General features: G+C 40.8%; 1 protein-coding gene across 1 annotated transcript in view; it reads right to left on the bottom strand.

Annotated features, from left to right (window-relative positions):
• SYN2 (synapsin II) overlaps positions 1–15,847 on the bottom strand; it is a 153,331-nt gene that overhangs the window by 89,421 nt on the left and 48,063 nt on the right. Inside the window, exons 2-4 of the mRNA XM_033071277.1 lie at positions 9,105–9,162; positions 6,558–6,649; positions 2,605–2,761 (exon numbers count right to left, since the gene is read on the bottom strand). Coding sequence (XP_032927168.1) covers positions 2,605–2,761; positions 6,558–6,649; positions 9,105–9,162 — 307 coding nt within the window. The remainder of the gene's footprint in view (positions 1–2,604; positions 2,762–6,557; positions 6,650–9,104; positions 9,163–15,847) is intronic.

Below are 15,847 nucleotides of genomic sequence, written 5' to 3'. Positions count from 1 at the left end.
CCCTTTTATAATCACTCTCACTTTCCTGACTTCCCCTCCTAGCACTTCTGTGCTATTCCTAATTTTGCTCTGATATAAAGAAGGTTCATTGCCCATGGCTAACTCAATAATTTCCCATCCTTTTAAGGCCCATTCTAGTGCACACCCCCTTTATTTCCCTCTGCTGTTATCAAAGTTGTAATTCCCTTCTGCCACTCCACATTTTGCCTGCAGGAAAGTCAATCTATTTCTCATGAATTAATAAAGATTGTTACTTATGGCTTTATGTAGCCTTCATTTTACATGGGGCTTTTTGTACTTGAAAGGTTTGTAGAGAGAACTTTACCACAAGTATCAGGGCACTGGTATTGCCAAAGGGATTGTGCAGGAAGAAATCCCTGCTGTGCTCTGAAGAGGGGGTAAACCCATGGCAAATCCATGGCCATGGCCATGTAGGAGCACAGTGGGTTTTACCCTGAATTTTAGCAGGCAGCAGCAGACTGAGGAGTGCATTCCCAGGCATCCACAACAATTTCCAGCAGGGATTTCACCCCAGCAGGGAGCACACACGAGACTGGTGAAACCAAACGGGGCAGAGGATGACATTAGCCAAACCAACAGCCTGGATTCTGCAGCAATATCTGAGCATCCATAAAGCTGGCTGAGTTAATGGGATTTTACCCCTCAGGGATCTGTTCTGGAATGGCTTTATAGAAGCAAAGAACATTCTGATTTGGAAGGAACACACAACGGGCATTGAAATCCAACTCCTGGTCTTGCACAAGACATCCCCAAAATCCGCCCACGAGCCATGAGTTCTTCCACTGTTTTCCCTTCGTAAATCTGATGAGGATTTCATGCTGCTCTGGGATATTCACAGTGGTCTCTACATCTCCCAGCACCACCAACAACACAAGGCAGGATATTCAAGTTAAAAAGCCAAACAGAGCCCCTGGTGTTTGTACAGAAAATACTCACACCAACAGCCCACACTCCTCACTAGGACCCACCCAAAGGACAGTGATAAAGTGATAGAGACACAGATATATATGGCAGACTGGAAGGAGAATTATTCCTTTTAATTGCATATAAATGCTACTGGCTTTACCTTCCCACCCAGCTTTATTAGACCCAGTGAATCCAAGCACTGGGAAATGCCACACAGCTGGAAAATGTGATGCACTGAAATAGTGAATTCAGCAATGAACAGTGTGTACTGAGAAGTTGTAAATGCCCTATCAATTATTTATTCCCTCCCTGCAGCAGTTTACTGCAGCATAAAAGGATAATAAAATGAGCTGCAAGAGGTATATCTTAAAAACTGCTGACAATTGTTTGGAGGGATTTTCATAGTAAGTATTAAAAAATTAACATCATCAAGGCAATAAAAAAGTATTGTAGTAAAACTTCCCCACAGTGTGAAAAATATTGACAACTGCTTTTTTCTTACCCAGATACCAGAGGAAAAAATTATGTTTTGGCTATTTATAAGTGGGATTTTTTAAAGTTGTGTTAGCTCTTGGACAATGGAATTACAAGAGTAGTGACTGCACCATGGATGGCACCTTTTACAGCACCACATTTTAACTTGCTCCTTTATGAACCAAAAGGATCACCAAATTCTGCCTCCATTTCTACAAAACTCATCAGGAAAAACAGCATTGGCTTCTCCACTAAAGTTGGCAAAGGCCAGTGGCTCTCCAGGGTCCCTCAGCGCTGCAGGGGTAACTGAAAGGAGCAGCCCCTACCGCAGAGGCACAGGAGTATGAAAAGGGCTTCAGATTCCCTTGCTAGAGCATAGCCCCAAAAATTTCACAGGAATGAGGAAAACACTGTCTAGAGCCTGTTCAAATTATGTTCAAAACCACAAATATGAGAAATATTCTCAGCTTGCTTTTCCCAGACAAATTGTGAATAAACACTTTTTCCTCACTTGAGGAAGCATGTTAGCAGTGGGGAGGCTTGCCGTTGGATGCCTCACTTATTTCTCTATTTGTACTACAAAGATTTTTCCTCTCTCTCTCCACACTGCCTCTTTGAAAAAAAAAATTATTTAAATATCTTAGTTTGGTTTTTAATCCTTCCACTATTTCACTGCTCAGCAAGGGAGGTTTGATAATCAATGTTCATGAAGGGGAATGAAGCACACAATTAAAGAAAGTCTTTGCAGCAGCTGAATTGCCAAGCCCAGGAAACTTCCAGGTGCAGTAATGCCTTAGGATTTAGCTTTTATATTTTTCAAATCCTGTGCTGCATCAGTGTGTAACTCTGAAACTCCATAGAGAGTGTCCACATTTCGGTCAGACAAAACAAGGCCTGGGAATCATGAACATCTCACTACCTCAGGCCCCAAAAAGTACAAACAAAAGTGAATTTGGGGGCAGCAAACTGGGAGTAAATTACTTCAATGACTTCATTCCCTGCAGCTGTAACTGGAGGATTAACCCCTGATATGTGAATGGACCAAACTGTAATTGTGTGTAAAGCTCGTGACCATTGTCCACCTTGGGTGCAGCCTCTGGGAGGCTCTGACCGCCCAAGCTGTGCCTGTTGAAGGCCTTCAGTCAATCCCCACGTTATTCCCTTATTCTGCTCTAGGGAGCTCTCCCAGGCAGCAGCACTCACCACCCAGGGCTTGTCACAGAAGTTGTAGATGGACTCGAGGGAGTTGACGCTGGGGACGCCGGCGTACTGCATCCCGATGATCAGGTTGCGGAAATCCTCGTTCTCCGCCATGCTGTAGGAGTGCTGCCGCACCAGCACGAAGTCAGGCCGGAATGTCCTGCCAAGGAACATTCACAGGGCTCGTCACCCACCAGCAAACTGCTTTTCCTACACAGCAACATGTGCAGAGGGGGAGAAATGGCTGCTGGGTCAGTAGGGAAGGGCTGGAAGAACACACAAAGCAAAGGGAAATGATAAAAGGTGGAAAGAACCATGGTGGCTTCATGAAAAGCACTGAAACCAAAGAGAAATTATAAAAGGTGGAAAGAACCATGGTGGCTTCATGAAAAGCACTCAAACCAAAGGGAAATGATAAAAGGTGAAAAGAGCCATGGTGGCTTCATGAAAAGCACTCAAACCAAAGAGAAATGATAAAAGATGGAAAGAGCCATGGTGGCTTCATGAAAATCTGCATCATCCTTAATCTGTTCAACATCCCCTCAATAATGAGGTTCCATTAAGAGGAGAGAGAAATTATCATGGATTTCAGGTTGTTTTCCTGCTGACAGATAAATCACATCTATAACCTCCAGGTATGTCCTTCGTGTTCTCCAGTTTCTGAGCAAAACTAAAGCAGGCAAAGGGCTCTGCCACAAACTTGGGCTTTTGGGGAACAGTTGTTTCTTCAGAATTATTGTCACAATTTTTTTTCACAATTATTGTCAGGCTGTTTTAAGGACAGCAAGGGATGAAGCAACCACATTGCTGGCAAAAGGGAATCAGAGAGAATAATGGAGAGAATCACAAGTGAACTTTTGATCAAGAGGCTTGTCAAAATGAATTTTTAGATTACAACTGCATTTCCCCTTTTTGTGTCCAGAATCTGATCAGCACTTCCCCTGCTGCTCCCCGTGGTTTCCTGCCTATCACCCTGCAGCTTTGCCAACCATCTGACACCATCTTCACCTTACTCCAACCCTGACATTTTGTTGCTGGAGGAGGTTATGAAAAATAAAAAACACAAACGAACAGCTCAGAGACTCCAGAGTGGGGGCAATTCACTCCTAAATTTGAATGTTGAAAGAGTCTTTTCTGCATTCCAATTTTATATGGGGGAAAAAACTCTGAGTAGCTTGAAGATTCCAACCTTCTGAAAGAGGTATAACTGCAGGGTAAATTAAATTAGCATAGTAAATTGGTGAAATTATTTACATGCCTCAAACAAATACAAGCTGTTCACTGGAGTGAGACACTGAAGATTACAAAATGATTCAGTAGTCTCAGTCTGGTAGAACAAAACCAAAACAATTACAATTCTTGTTAAAATTACTTTAGCTGTTTTGAGATCCCAGTCCGAGTAGATTAGCTGGATTCTTGAATTCCAAATCACAGGATCATAGAACTGGTTGGGTTGGGAGGGAGCTTTCTCTTTTTTTTTTTTTTTCTAGTGGATGCCAGGACACCTTCCACTATCCCAGGTTGCTCCAAACCCTGTCCAACCTGGCCTTGGACACAGACAGAGATGGGGCATCCACAGCTTCTCTGTGCTGGGCTGTGCCAGTGTTTTACCACTGCCACTGTAAACATAACAAAAACCAAACAACCCAAACCTGCAAGATTTGGCAAAAACAGCATTAAAGATTTGCTGTCAAGAGTTGTTGAAATGGCACTGGAGCTCAATGAGCAAAACCTGTAAAGAAATCCTCGTCTTTAAACAGGATTCCTAAAAACTGCAGCACAGCTGAGATGGTGTGATCTAGGTTTCATGGGGATGCCAAGAGTTTGGAGCATGGAAATCCAATTTACTGGCCCAGCATGAATATAATACTTAGAGGATTAATGATGCCTTCATCAAAATTGCAGATCCCTCAGTGAAAGAAAGAGGCAACTTTTATCTATTAAAATAAGGGATAACACATCCCAGACAGTGCTGTGGTTGCAAATAAAGGAATAGAAAGTGTCCTCTCAAAGACCAATTTAATGAAACAATTGGGGAATGGAGGGAATGTACTTTTTAAAAATTAAAAATAAAGAAATATGGTTTGCAGAAGCTCCTCAAAGGAATATGATACATTCCCATAATTGTTCTAGTTCTATAATTAATGCTGGATGGAGTGACTGTATACAGGAGTTCAGGAGAAAAATTTTAATGGTGGCTCAAGCATCAAGATCCACAAATCTCAGCATTACGTTACAGAAAATATAATTTTTCATGGTATGATTTTCATTCACAAAAACCAAACAAGTTGGTGCCTGTTAAACAGAAATAAATATCTCTCTATATAATATATATAAAAATATAATCATTTTGTTTTCTTCCTAAACTCAGCCAGCAGAATCTTGTCATTGAAATTTCTGTAATTTTGCTACCTAATAAATACTCATAAACCTGTGATACAAGGTCAGATTGGGCCTCAGATTGATATCAAATATCCCCAATTATCATAGAAACAGAGAATTGCTCTCCCATGATATCTGCACCTCCCTCTCCCACCACACCCCCAGGTATCTCACACCAGATTTGAGGGAAAATTATCAGCTTCAGGTGGTTCTATTTGGGTAAATAAATTACCCATCAAACTATAATATCATAAAATCCCTTGTAATCTCATCTCAGAGTTATCTCTGGCACAGAGCTCCTTTGTTTCCTAACAAAAGCAGCACTTTTACCAAGTTTTCTCATGACCTGCAAATCTTTGGAGATGTTATTTTCTGGAGGTTCCCAGCCCTCATTTTCTCCTGACATGTTTTGATGGTAACTTGGCCCCAATACTTTTTCAAATCCTTTTTGGAATACTACAGAAAAGCCACTGGGGAGCAGTGATCAAGATTTCTTGGCTCCAAAACTTCCATCATTGGGTAAAAAATTCCATCAACCCTAAGAAAAATCAAATCTCTCTCTCTCTTCTAAGGAAATAATCCTGTGGATTTGGCATGAGATCATTGTTTTTGTATTAAACTGCAATATTTTTAAAGCATGCCAGAGATTAAAGAGTAGGAATTTTGAAGCATAAACTTATTTTGAATGTTTTTTCTGGAGTTTTTTTGTTGGTGGTTTTTTTTGTTTTGTTTGGTTGGGATTTTTTTACAGGAATGAGTAGACATTTTCAAATCTTTTATTTGGAGACATGTTCTGCAAACCATGAAGATCCAGGACATGCTTTAAATTTAATTTTTCAGCCAAACAACTGCTACACTTCACTCACACATATCTGCACCAGCCAAAATAGGAGCAATTCTCACAATTTAAATAAAATATTGGATATAATTTTACTAATAATTTTGCCAGTATAATAATTTTGCTGATACAACTTTTCTAATACTTCCTTAAGTTTTTTTTTGTCCTGTTTTCTCCCCTCACGTTTATGAAGCTGTTGATGTTCTCACTGAAAAAACTGAAAGTTAAATTTACCCTTCCTTCATTGGCATCATCCTTTTTAGAGGAAACAGCTATTGGGAAATCTGAGGTGTTTAAACTGAGATGTTTCAAACAGGCTGAAATATTCCAGGAGCTGCCCTGATGGGGGTGTTATGACTTGATCTGTTTCAAAAGAAAATATTCCATGTTGGAAATAAATTCTGCTATTCTGGGAAAGTCTGGCAGGTACAAAAATCACCAAATCTGGGTCCTTCTGTAGCAAACATAAAATCCAAATTAATAATCTCAACTCACAACCATGTATCCTTTATTCTGGACTTCACTCCCTTAATAAATCCATTTTCCCCATGATTAAAATGTCAAGATGTGTCCTGCTGTCACAAAAAGGTTGTCACAAATCAGATATTTTATTTTCTACTTTCCCTGAGGGGCATCACTCAAAATCCACAAACACAACCAAACCACTCAGCACCTTTCCATCCACACATGATGGCATTTATTGCTTTTTGCTGTTATTCTATTTTGCTTTTCTTACCTGACAACTTTCGTGCCATTTCGAATTACTTGGATGTCAACTGCATAATTGCCATCAGCATGGGCTATCAAGTTGATTTCTGAAAATTCTGCCTACGAAAAAAAAGACTCCCATTAGTCAGTCTGGTTTATTTTACCTTTATTTTCCTAGCTCCCTTTTTTTCAGCATCAGGGCCAGAAATGCTGCCCGTGTACATTTGAAATAAAATGAGCACCAAGAGGGCATGGATCCAGCAGGATTTGTCAAGTATGACACATCACATTTCAAAAGGTTTTAATCCAAAGAGAGCAAAAGGTAAAAAAATGTTGTGAAAATGGATTGTGAGGCAGTAGCAAGTGGGTTTGCTCCTCCTTGTCAGCAAAGAAATGTAAGGATTATGTTTTTGCTTTGCACAATGTTATCAAAGGGATTAAAGAGACAGGCTCAACATTGACATAAAGTTTTGAAGAAAGCAGTACAAAAGCAGAATTAAAATAACATTTTCATATAGAAGTTAGTGCCTCCTCATGCTGCTCACTCCTTTCAGTTTTCTTTATGTGCATTTACTCTGCTTTTTAAAAGATCTGGTGCTAATGAGCAATTGTCTCACAAAATTCTCAATTAAAGCCCTTTCTCAGAAGTCTTCTCACACTGGAAATGTGGGGTTTGAACGGAGCCACTGCCATACTCTGAATCTGCAGTTATTTGAAAGGAAAGGACAGGATGTTTTTCATTTATCCCAGCCTTTCACCAGCTTAGACTCTCAAGGCACTTTACAATAACATTACCCAGCAGAAGAATTGAAATGCAGCCAACTGTCTTCTGGTGGATAAATAAAAGTGTCTTTGCTGTCCCGGACAGCAGCACAGAATGGAGAGTGTCACAATCCTCATTAGTCTGCTCCTGGAAAATGGAATCACTGCAAGTCTTCCTCAGGCAGATCTGGGAGGGTTTCACACCCTGGTGCTGAAAATTTCCTGATTTCCTCCCACTGCTGCAGCTCAGGCACTGGAGTGAGGACTTGGTTTGCAGCACAGAGCTCTCTTCATTAAACCCAGACATCCTCACACCTCCTGGCATCACTGGGACAGCACTTATTGCAAAAACAGTGCAAATGGGGAGAGAATGAAATTTTGTATAGGCACTGAAAATGTCAGACCCAATCAATTGACTCTGAGACTGAGAACAGGTATTTCCAATTAATAAATCATTTTAAAAGCTTAGTGGGTGATAAAAGACATTGTGTGTTGAGAAAGGCAGTGTCAAAATGAAACAATGACTATTGCAATAAATGGTATTAGCAGCAGGACACTGCAGTAGTTATTATTTGCACACTGATGTGTACCAAAGGGATTTGTGTGGCTCAGGAACTTCCAGTCTCTCTCTGATCAAAGTTCTGGTCCCACAGTGCAGCACAGGAAGGGAATTCCAGGTTCACCCTGGGTTTTTGCTCCTCCAAGAGATGGGGTGTCAGCTGCCTGCCCTGACCTAGGTGGGAGTGGACGGATCAGTTGTCTTGGTTTTCCTGCCTCTCCCCCAATGCTCCTGAAGATCCCTGGCAAAGCTCTGCACGGTCCCAAGCCAAGGGCATCACACATTCAGTGGTGTAAAGAGTGGATGCTGGACCATTACAGTGAATTTAGATCAGCTGCATCCACACAGTTAATGATAATTTTCCCTCCCTCCTTGAAAATCCAATGACAAAACAACTCAAGGACTGATGCTTTGTACAGCAGCATCTATTTGAGGAGCTCAAGATTCAAAAGCAGTGAAAAGACTTCTTTAAATCCCTAGTTTCAGCTAAATAAAATATCCATTATTCTAATGTGCCCTAAATTATATCTCCATGTTTATTCCTATTTATTATGGATTGTTTTTAAACCCCCACATGCTACCACTGCACCCAGAGCACATTTATATTCCTGAGTGGGGAATTAGTGATACAGAACTGCCACACGTAATTCATGGAGTGTCTGGGAACTTCACTGTCTCTAAGCAACAGCTTCTGAATTCAAGATGTTTTCCATGCTGTGAAAATTATGGTCAAAATCCCCTAAGAAGAGCCCACTTTGGGTGCCAAAAGAGGGCTGTTGTGGTTTAACCCCAGCTGGCAGCTCAGCCCCACATTTATTCCCGCCCAGAGAGACAGGGAGAGAACAGAGAGGTAAAAGTGGGAAAACTCTGGGTTGGGATAAACAGAATTGATGAGATAAAGCCAAAGCTGTGAGTGCAAAGAGAGGAAACCAAACCCCACAACAGCTACAGCGGGGGAAATTAACTCTGCCCAAACCATCCCATTTCCTTAATTATGAGGGGTTTGGGGTACAAAGATTGTGAGTTTATCTGTACATGTGTGCACAGAGAATCGTGGAATCATTTAGGTTGGAAAAGCCCTCTCAGAAAAATCTCCATTATCAATGATCCAAGGCCACCACCAAACCATGTCCCCAGCTGCCACATCCACACAGCTTTTAAATCCCTCCAGGGAGGTACTGCGTGCATGTATTAAATATATGTGTTTCTATAAATGCACAGATGTAAAAATAACATTCAGGTGAAGACAGTTACCTGTTCCACCTTTATGTCATACTCTCCATGGATCTTTTTGCCACGAAAAGCCTTGGCCCTGCAAGGAAAAAGAATAGAGAAAATTATGTATCTGTAATCAGTGTCTATAGAAAAGTTCTTGTATTGCTTTCAATGTCCTGAAAACACACAAATATATTAATTAAATCTACCTGCTGCACATACACAATTCCCCTTCTTTGCCATCCTTGTACTCTTCATCCTATCCCACAGTATTTTGTAATAAAAAGCACAATGTGATTTCCAGCACTGAGGTGAAAATGCACTGAAATGATGAAACATTCAGAAGTACATGTTTCACAGTTGTTAAATAATATAAAAGGAGTCCTATTAAACAGGTACAGGCTGCTCTCAAAGTCAACACTGCCAGTGGAAATTCATATCCATGTGAACAACTTCCTAACAACCACTCATGTTCATCTTTACCCACCTCATCACTTAGAAAAACTGCTTTGTTTGGAACACTGTGCTTTGAAACTTTACATTGTATTTTGAAATATCAGAGTGCTGGAGACTGCTGTGTCAGATATTTGAGTGTCTGCTTGGTTTCCTAATCAGTTTCTCTTTCTCCAGACTAACTTGATATGAAATAATTAATGTGGAGGGGAGTTTATGAGCAATTATTATGCAGCAGAATTGCTGTGATAAAACACAACTGAATTCACTGATCCAGGCCTTACAAACAGACATTCCTCTAGGAATGCATCCCTTGTCTCCCTCAGGCTGAATGTATCTGCTTTGGACTAAAAGAGGATTTCAACAAAAAAGAGAAATCTGTTGATAAAAAGGAATTATTCTGACACTCAAATGTTGTTGACGGACTATGAGATCAGCTTCTCTGCATTTTCTTTGCTCAAGCCAAAGCTTAGAGCATGTTCCCCGCTTTTTCCTTGCACAAGGATAAATTTGTTGCACAATTCAAAACCTGAACACCACAGAACATCACCTCAAGTGTTAAAGAAGAGCAGCTTTGCCCATTGCCAACACCAAACAAAATGCTATTACATGACATGAAATCTACCTCATCGATGAAATCAATACCAATACATGGATTAATAATTTATTTCCACTGTGGTCCAGAAGAATTTCACCACTGGCTTCAATAGTGGCTGAACAAAATTTCTTAATAATCAAATGGAAACATTTGCCTTGGGCAGCATTTCATAAGGAATAAGGATATTTCTTAAGGATATGGATAATGGATGGTAGAAGTGCTGATACTGAAATCACACACTAAAATATTGCCCAACCATTAATTCTGTATAAACATGCAACTGGGAAGAAGAAAACAAGGAAGAAAGCATTTGGGGATTTTTTGTTTGTTTGTTTGTTTGGGGTTTTTTTTGTTTTTCTTTTTTTACTGTTTTCTTGCAATAAATACACAGGAAAGATGAAATTTGAAGTCCTTTGTTCTGTTCTCCCATTGGGAGTTGCACACTCATCTTAGTGTTACCAAATATTTTTGCCAATACTAAAAGCGGAAGTTAAACATAAACCTAATTTACAGAAATAGCACTTGTTTATCTTTCCAAATTTGTTTTGGAATCCCATAAGAGGACTGTGAGTAGCACCCCTTGAAAGCTTTGGAGGTTCTGGACATGTTTTATGGGAAAACCCAGGAGATTTGTGCCAGAGCAGGGAGGGAGGTCTCAGTCAGGGATGTACCTCAGGAGGAATGCGCCCAGCTCACATCAACAGACAGCTTCAATGCCTCTCTGAAAAACTAAACATTCACCATGCAAACAAGACTGCAAACTCCAGTTCTGCTCCCCATGGATTTAACAGCATTGTTGTGGTTGAATTCTGTTGGGAGCAGGGTGAACTCCTGGGTTTTATTTCTGATGCAGTAACAGGCGAGGTAAATGCACTGTTGGACATTGCATCACACATTTAATTTAAATACAATTATCTTGGCTGCCTTATAGTAAAGCTCCTCTTGGACACTGGGAAATAGGTTTAAATACTCAGTTTCTTCAAATTTAAATGGTAACTTGGCCATGCAGACATTAAACCTCCCCCAAAAGCTGCCCTAACAAATATCAGCAGCTGACACTTCTTTGAGAGAAGAAATGGAGCTGGGAAACCACAGAGAGCCCAAGACAGACCCTTCCACTCTTTACTCCAAGTCCACTGCATAACCAAAATACTCATTAACTGCTAATTAGTGAGATTCTATTACTCTGAATTCAGTCTTCCTACTGGAACATGAGGCAATCCCCAAAGAGCTAAACTCTGGCATGATTCACATTTCAATAAATGACTTCAGCTTTGAAAATAAACAGGAGCAGTAAGGACTGAAGTTGAGCAATCTGAGGCTTGAAAACAAACCTGACATTCAATCATTTAAAGAGAATCAATTTTATAGCAGCTTTAGCCAACAACTTTTATAAAAATGTATAATATTCCACAATATTCTCCAAATGTTGAGCCACAAACTGCAAGAATTTATCTTGGCATCTCTAGAAAACAACTGAAAGTTTCATGACTTGAGCATTTCAGAGCAAAGTCTAAGAATTACTTAGCATGTGTTTGTTGTGAAGCAGAATCCAGTTTTCATTTTATTTACTCTACCTAGGAAATTCAGCCATGCCCTGCTTGAACTATTTCCCATTTTCCATAAAAGAATGAATCCTATCATAAATACATTCACTGCACACTTATGGTAATTTTTTTTTTTCCAGAGAGGGAAAATGGGGATTAAAATCATTTGGTGTTATTGATTTGCAGGACTCCACTCAACTGCAGTTTAAAGTTCCTGTTAAGCCTCATTACTCTTGGCACAGAGTGTGGGATGGCCGTGAGCAGCTCCCAGAGCTTTCCTGGATGGGCTCTGAGGAGTGTGAGGGGAGCATGAGTGAAATGAAAACACAAACATGCCCCACACCAGGTGACATTTGTCTGCTGTTGCTGATGATTTTTTGCATTGTAGGTAAAGAAGAAAAGGAAATAAGTCATCCACCTGAAACTCCAACATTGCTTTCCAAAGCCCACAGAGAGCAGAGAGCTGTGGAAGGGATGCTGCCCACTGGAGTCACTGCCATGGCCTCTTAGAGTCTGAAATATTGATGCATTTCTTGCTTCACAATTCATATTTAAAATTAAAGCACCAGAGAATACGCAGTTGCCATAGAGGCAGCCTGACACGAACTCACTCCACTCACTGAACTTTGGTGAGGACAAGGAATGAAGCAGAGTCGTTAAAGGTGTTTCAAATAAGTATAAAAATCTGATTTATTTCCCTAGTCAGCTACATAGCATCTCCCTACAGTTCCACAGTATCTGACTATGCCATGAGACCAACCTGGATTAACATATATATATATTTATATATATGTGTGTGTGTGTGTGTACACAGAGCATATTCCCAAATAACAGGTTCACTGGAATTATCAGTGAACTGCATTTAAAGATTCTGACACACAAATGACACAGACCCAGCCAGAATTCCATGGACTCAAAAAAAGTGTCCCAGTGACAGACCCAAGAAAGCTGAAGAGAAACCAAGTCTTGTTTTCAAGTTAAGGTTTCGAGTTGGGCCCAGTCTTCAAACAGGATTAGAAGTAATTTGTTCTTTAGTTCAATTATAAAAGACTTTTGTAGATACAGGAAGACCATAAGGTGCTGTTAACAAAAACAAGTGTGTGGTGAGATCTGCACAGAATTTTCATTTTATGTGAATTAAACCACAATCCACTGAAACCAGGGGGGATTTCCCTATCAACATCCATGTGCTCTGCAGCTGACAGCACCAATATTTGCTGTGCTGCCTTCCCAAACAACCAAGCTAGTGAAACTCATCATTTGGATAACTCATCTCTGATGAGGTTATCATGCTTAAATAGAAATTATCCAGCATACTGGAAACACAGTGATTTAAGACTTTCTTTTATTTACTTGTTCCACATTTCTGCAAAAATAGTCTGATATGAAAGAAAAAATATCCTACTTAAAACCTGACTCTGAAAGACCTTGATATTCCTAAATGTTCCTCAGATTCTGCATAGACCTGTCTGGATTTAAAATACATCCTTTTTGTTTCTGCACGGCGCAATTCCACCCTTGGCACCTGACCCAGCCAGTATTTCACTCTCACATAAAACTGTTTTCTCAAGGTATTACTTCATACAGAAACAGCCTCAGGAGGAGCAGCCCACCAGCACAAAGTGAGAGCACACCAGACTGTGACTTGAGTGACTTTTAGCTGTAGGGGTGCTCCCTGCTGAGCTGGGTTCCATTAGATTGATGCTCATCTCCATTAGCAGGAGCTGTAAATCTGCACAGCAGCACATTTCCCTGGCTCTGGGACAGCACAGGTTATTCCAGCAGCTTCCATGGCTCACACTGCCAGCACTTCTGTTCTGCTGCTCATTACTCAGCCGGGTGAAATGCCCTCTGCAATGGATGCACAGCCATGGCAAGGACACAGGGATTGCCCTTCATAGTCATCCACCCTGGGAGGTGACAGCTCCCAGGAACCCCAACTGAAATTTGATTTATTGCATACAAACATTTTTCCCCAGCATGCCAGGTAGGACACGAGTGATGCACCTTTTCACTCTCAGTCCAGAATTTTGAAGGGAAAAATAAACTGCCCATTTAAAAAAAAAAAAGTGCTTCTGCCAATATGTCTGAGGCTTCATGGTGTCTCTGTACCTGAAATCACTGCATCAAATATTGCTGTACCAGAGCTGCCAGTCGTGACAGATGCAAAGAGGATTTTACTTGGAACAAAGACAAGAATTCCTGTCCTGGTGCATCTCAGCACAGCTCTCCCAGCTGGTCTGACCCTGGCACTCTCACAGGTACTTCTGGCAGGATTTCTTCATCACCGAGCTGCCCATTTTATAGAGGACTGGAGGGCACAGCCACCCCACAGCTCAAACTGAGCAGGGCAGGAGAACACTGCAGGAATCACTGCTCCTCTTCTGCAAGGATTTCCTGCCCTCCCTTCTGCAGCCTGGAGCAAAGAACTTTGGTAAAAACTTCCTTAAAACCCAAACCTCCCTCATGCACCCTCATCCCCTTCCCCACTCCCTTCACCAGGAATGCCCAAAACAGTGAACACTTCCCCTTGCCCAAAGAGATTCAACTCCAAAAATGTAATTAAAAACAACCCATAGCCTAGCTAGAAATAAAGAACACAATTTGATTTGATTCTTCCCAGCCCAAGAGGCATCTTTGTTGCTTTAATCTGGAGGGTCTCAATCCCTCTGCTCTGTGCCTGAGCAGTGTTTGCACTGGGGATGTAGCACAGAGGGAAGTGCCTCCTACTCCTGAATGTCTTTGCTGAACTGAAATTTTCTGGGTCTTTTAAACAGCATGCTCAACTGAAAATGCCTCATTTTCTGCCCACTCAAGGTGAAACAAGTCCTCTTTCATGCCCAAACACCAGTCTGCCTTGCTGGTAATGTCTCAAAATCCCCCACCTCCCATTATGTAATATTTACCATTAGCCCATTACTTCTCTGCAAGATTTATGGTCACGATGGAACTTCATTGAGCTCCTTTTTTGCAAATTGGATGAGAAATTAGAGTATTTTTAAATGTTCATTCTCTCCTCAGCAGAAGACCCAATAGGTGATGCAACATATTCCCAAATCTGTTAGACTCATTAGGATGACTACTACACTTTCCTCGGGTTGGGGTCATAAAAATATTTTGTACTCATGAGATGAACAGAAAGTTCCAACTTTTCTACAGGAAAGCATGGCCAGCCAAATTACGAAATGCTGCTGCTCTGAATCCAGCTTTTCTTGGTGCTCGCTGCTCAAGCCTCAAACTGCATCTTCTGCACCAGCTGCCCTGAATTCCTTATCTCCTGTAGCAAATGGAACAGCAATCCAAGATAAAGTGACTAATTTTGGCATTTCCCTACCAACTAAATAGTCCATTCTTTCTGTTTCATCTGCTGATACCAAGATAAAGGAGTACAAACAGTTATTGAGCAATCCTGTCTAGAAAGGAAGGTACATCATCTTGAATAAGTGGGAGAAATGTCCCACAGTGCAGTCCCTGGTGACAGAAGTTTGTGACAGAAAAAAACCAATCCAGCTAGAAAGATAACCAAAAGGTATGTTAGTTTTGTTTTTTTTTAAATTGAGGTGACGAAAACAAAGTGAACCCAAGGACTTTACACTGCCAGGAGGTCATTTCTGGCAACATCTGAAAAGCCAGATAAACCAGCAAGGTGGGGAAAGAGCCTCTGAGACTGAATCCAATCCTTTTTTCATCAGAAATGCATCTGCCTTTTAATTTTTCTATTTACACTGAGTTCTGTAAGGTGTTTCAGACATCTCTAAGGAAGCTGTGTGACTCTGTGAGGTAAATTTGAATCATTTATGCCTGGAGACATTGCAGTGTTACTTCATATATAACATGTTGGATTATGACATTGTTTGAATTCTCACCTTTGAGGATCCTGAATTTAACACAGGAATTGTACTTTGAAAACCTCTTTGAGGGTCTGAACGAACCACTCAAAGGGAGGAAAGAGAAGATGCAAGTCATGCACTCCCACTAACATCACATTACAGGAACACTTGAAGCCCCATTTGAAGAAAAAGCCCAAATAATCGGTGTAAAACAGCATTTGATGTTTCAATGTCTTTTTTCATGCAGCTGAAATTTCTGGTTTTGTATTTATTTATACTCAAGACAACCACGTGGTGCCCTGTTCGGTTTTGTTTGGTTGGTTGGTTTTTTTTGGTTTGGTTAGGTTTGTTTTG

The sequence above is a fragment of the Catharus ustulatus genome, chromosome 13, assembly GCF_009819885.2.
Source record: "Catharus ustulatus isolate bCatUst1 chromosome 13, bCatUst1.pri.v2, whole genome shotgun sequence".
Classification (NCBI taxonomy): Eukaryota; Metazoa; Chordata; class Aves; order Passeriformes; family Turdidae; genus Catharus; species Catharus ustulatus.
Note: the sequence above shows the minus strand (reverse complement) of the source record. Positions and strands in the feature narration are given on the sequence as shown.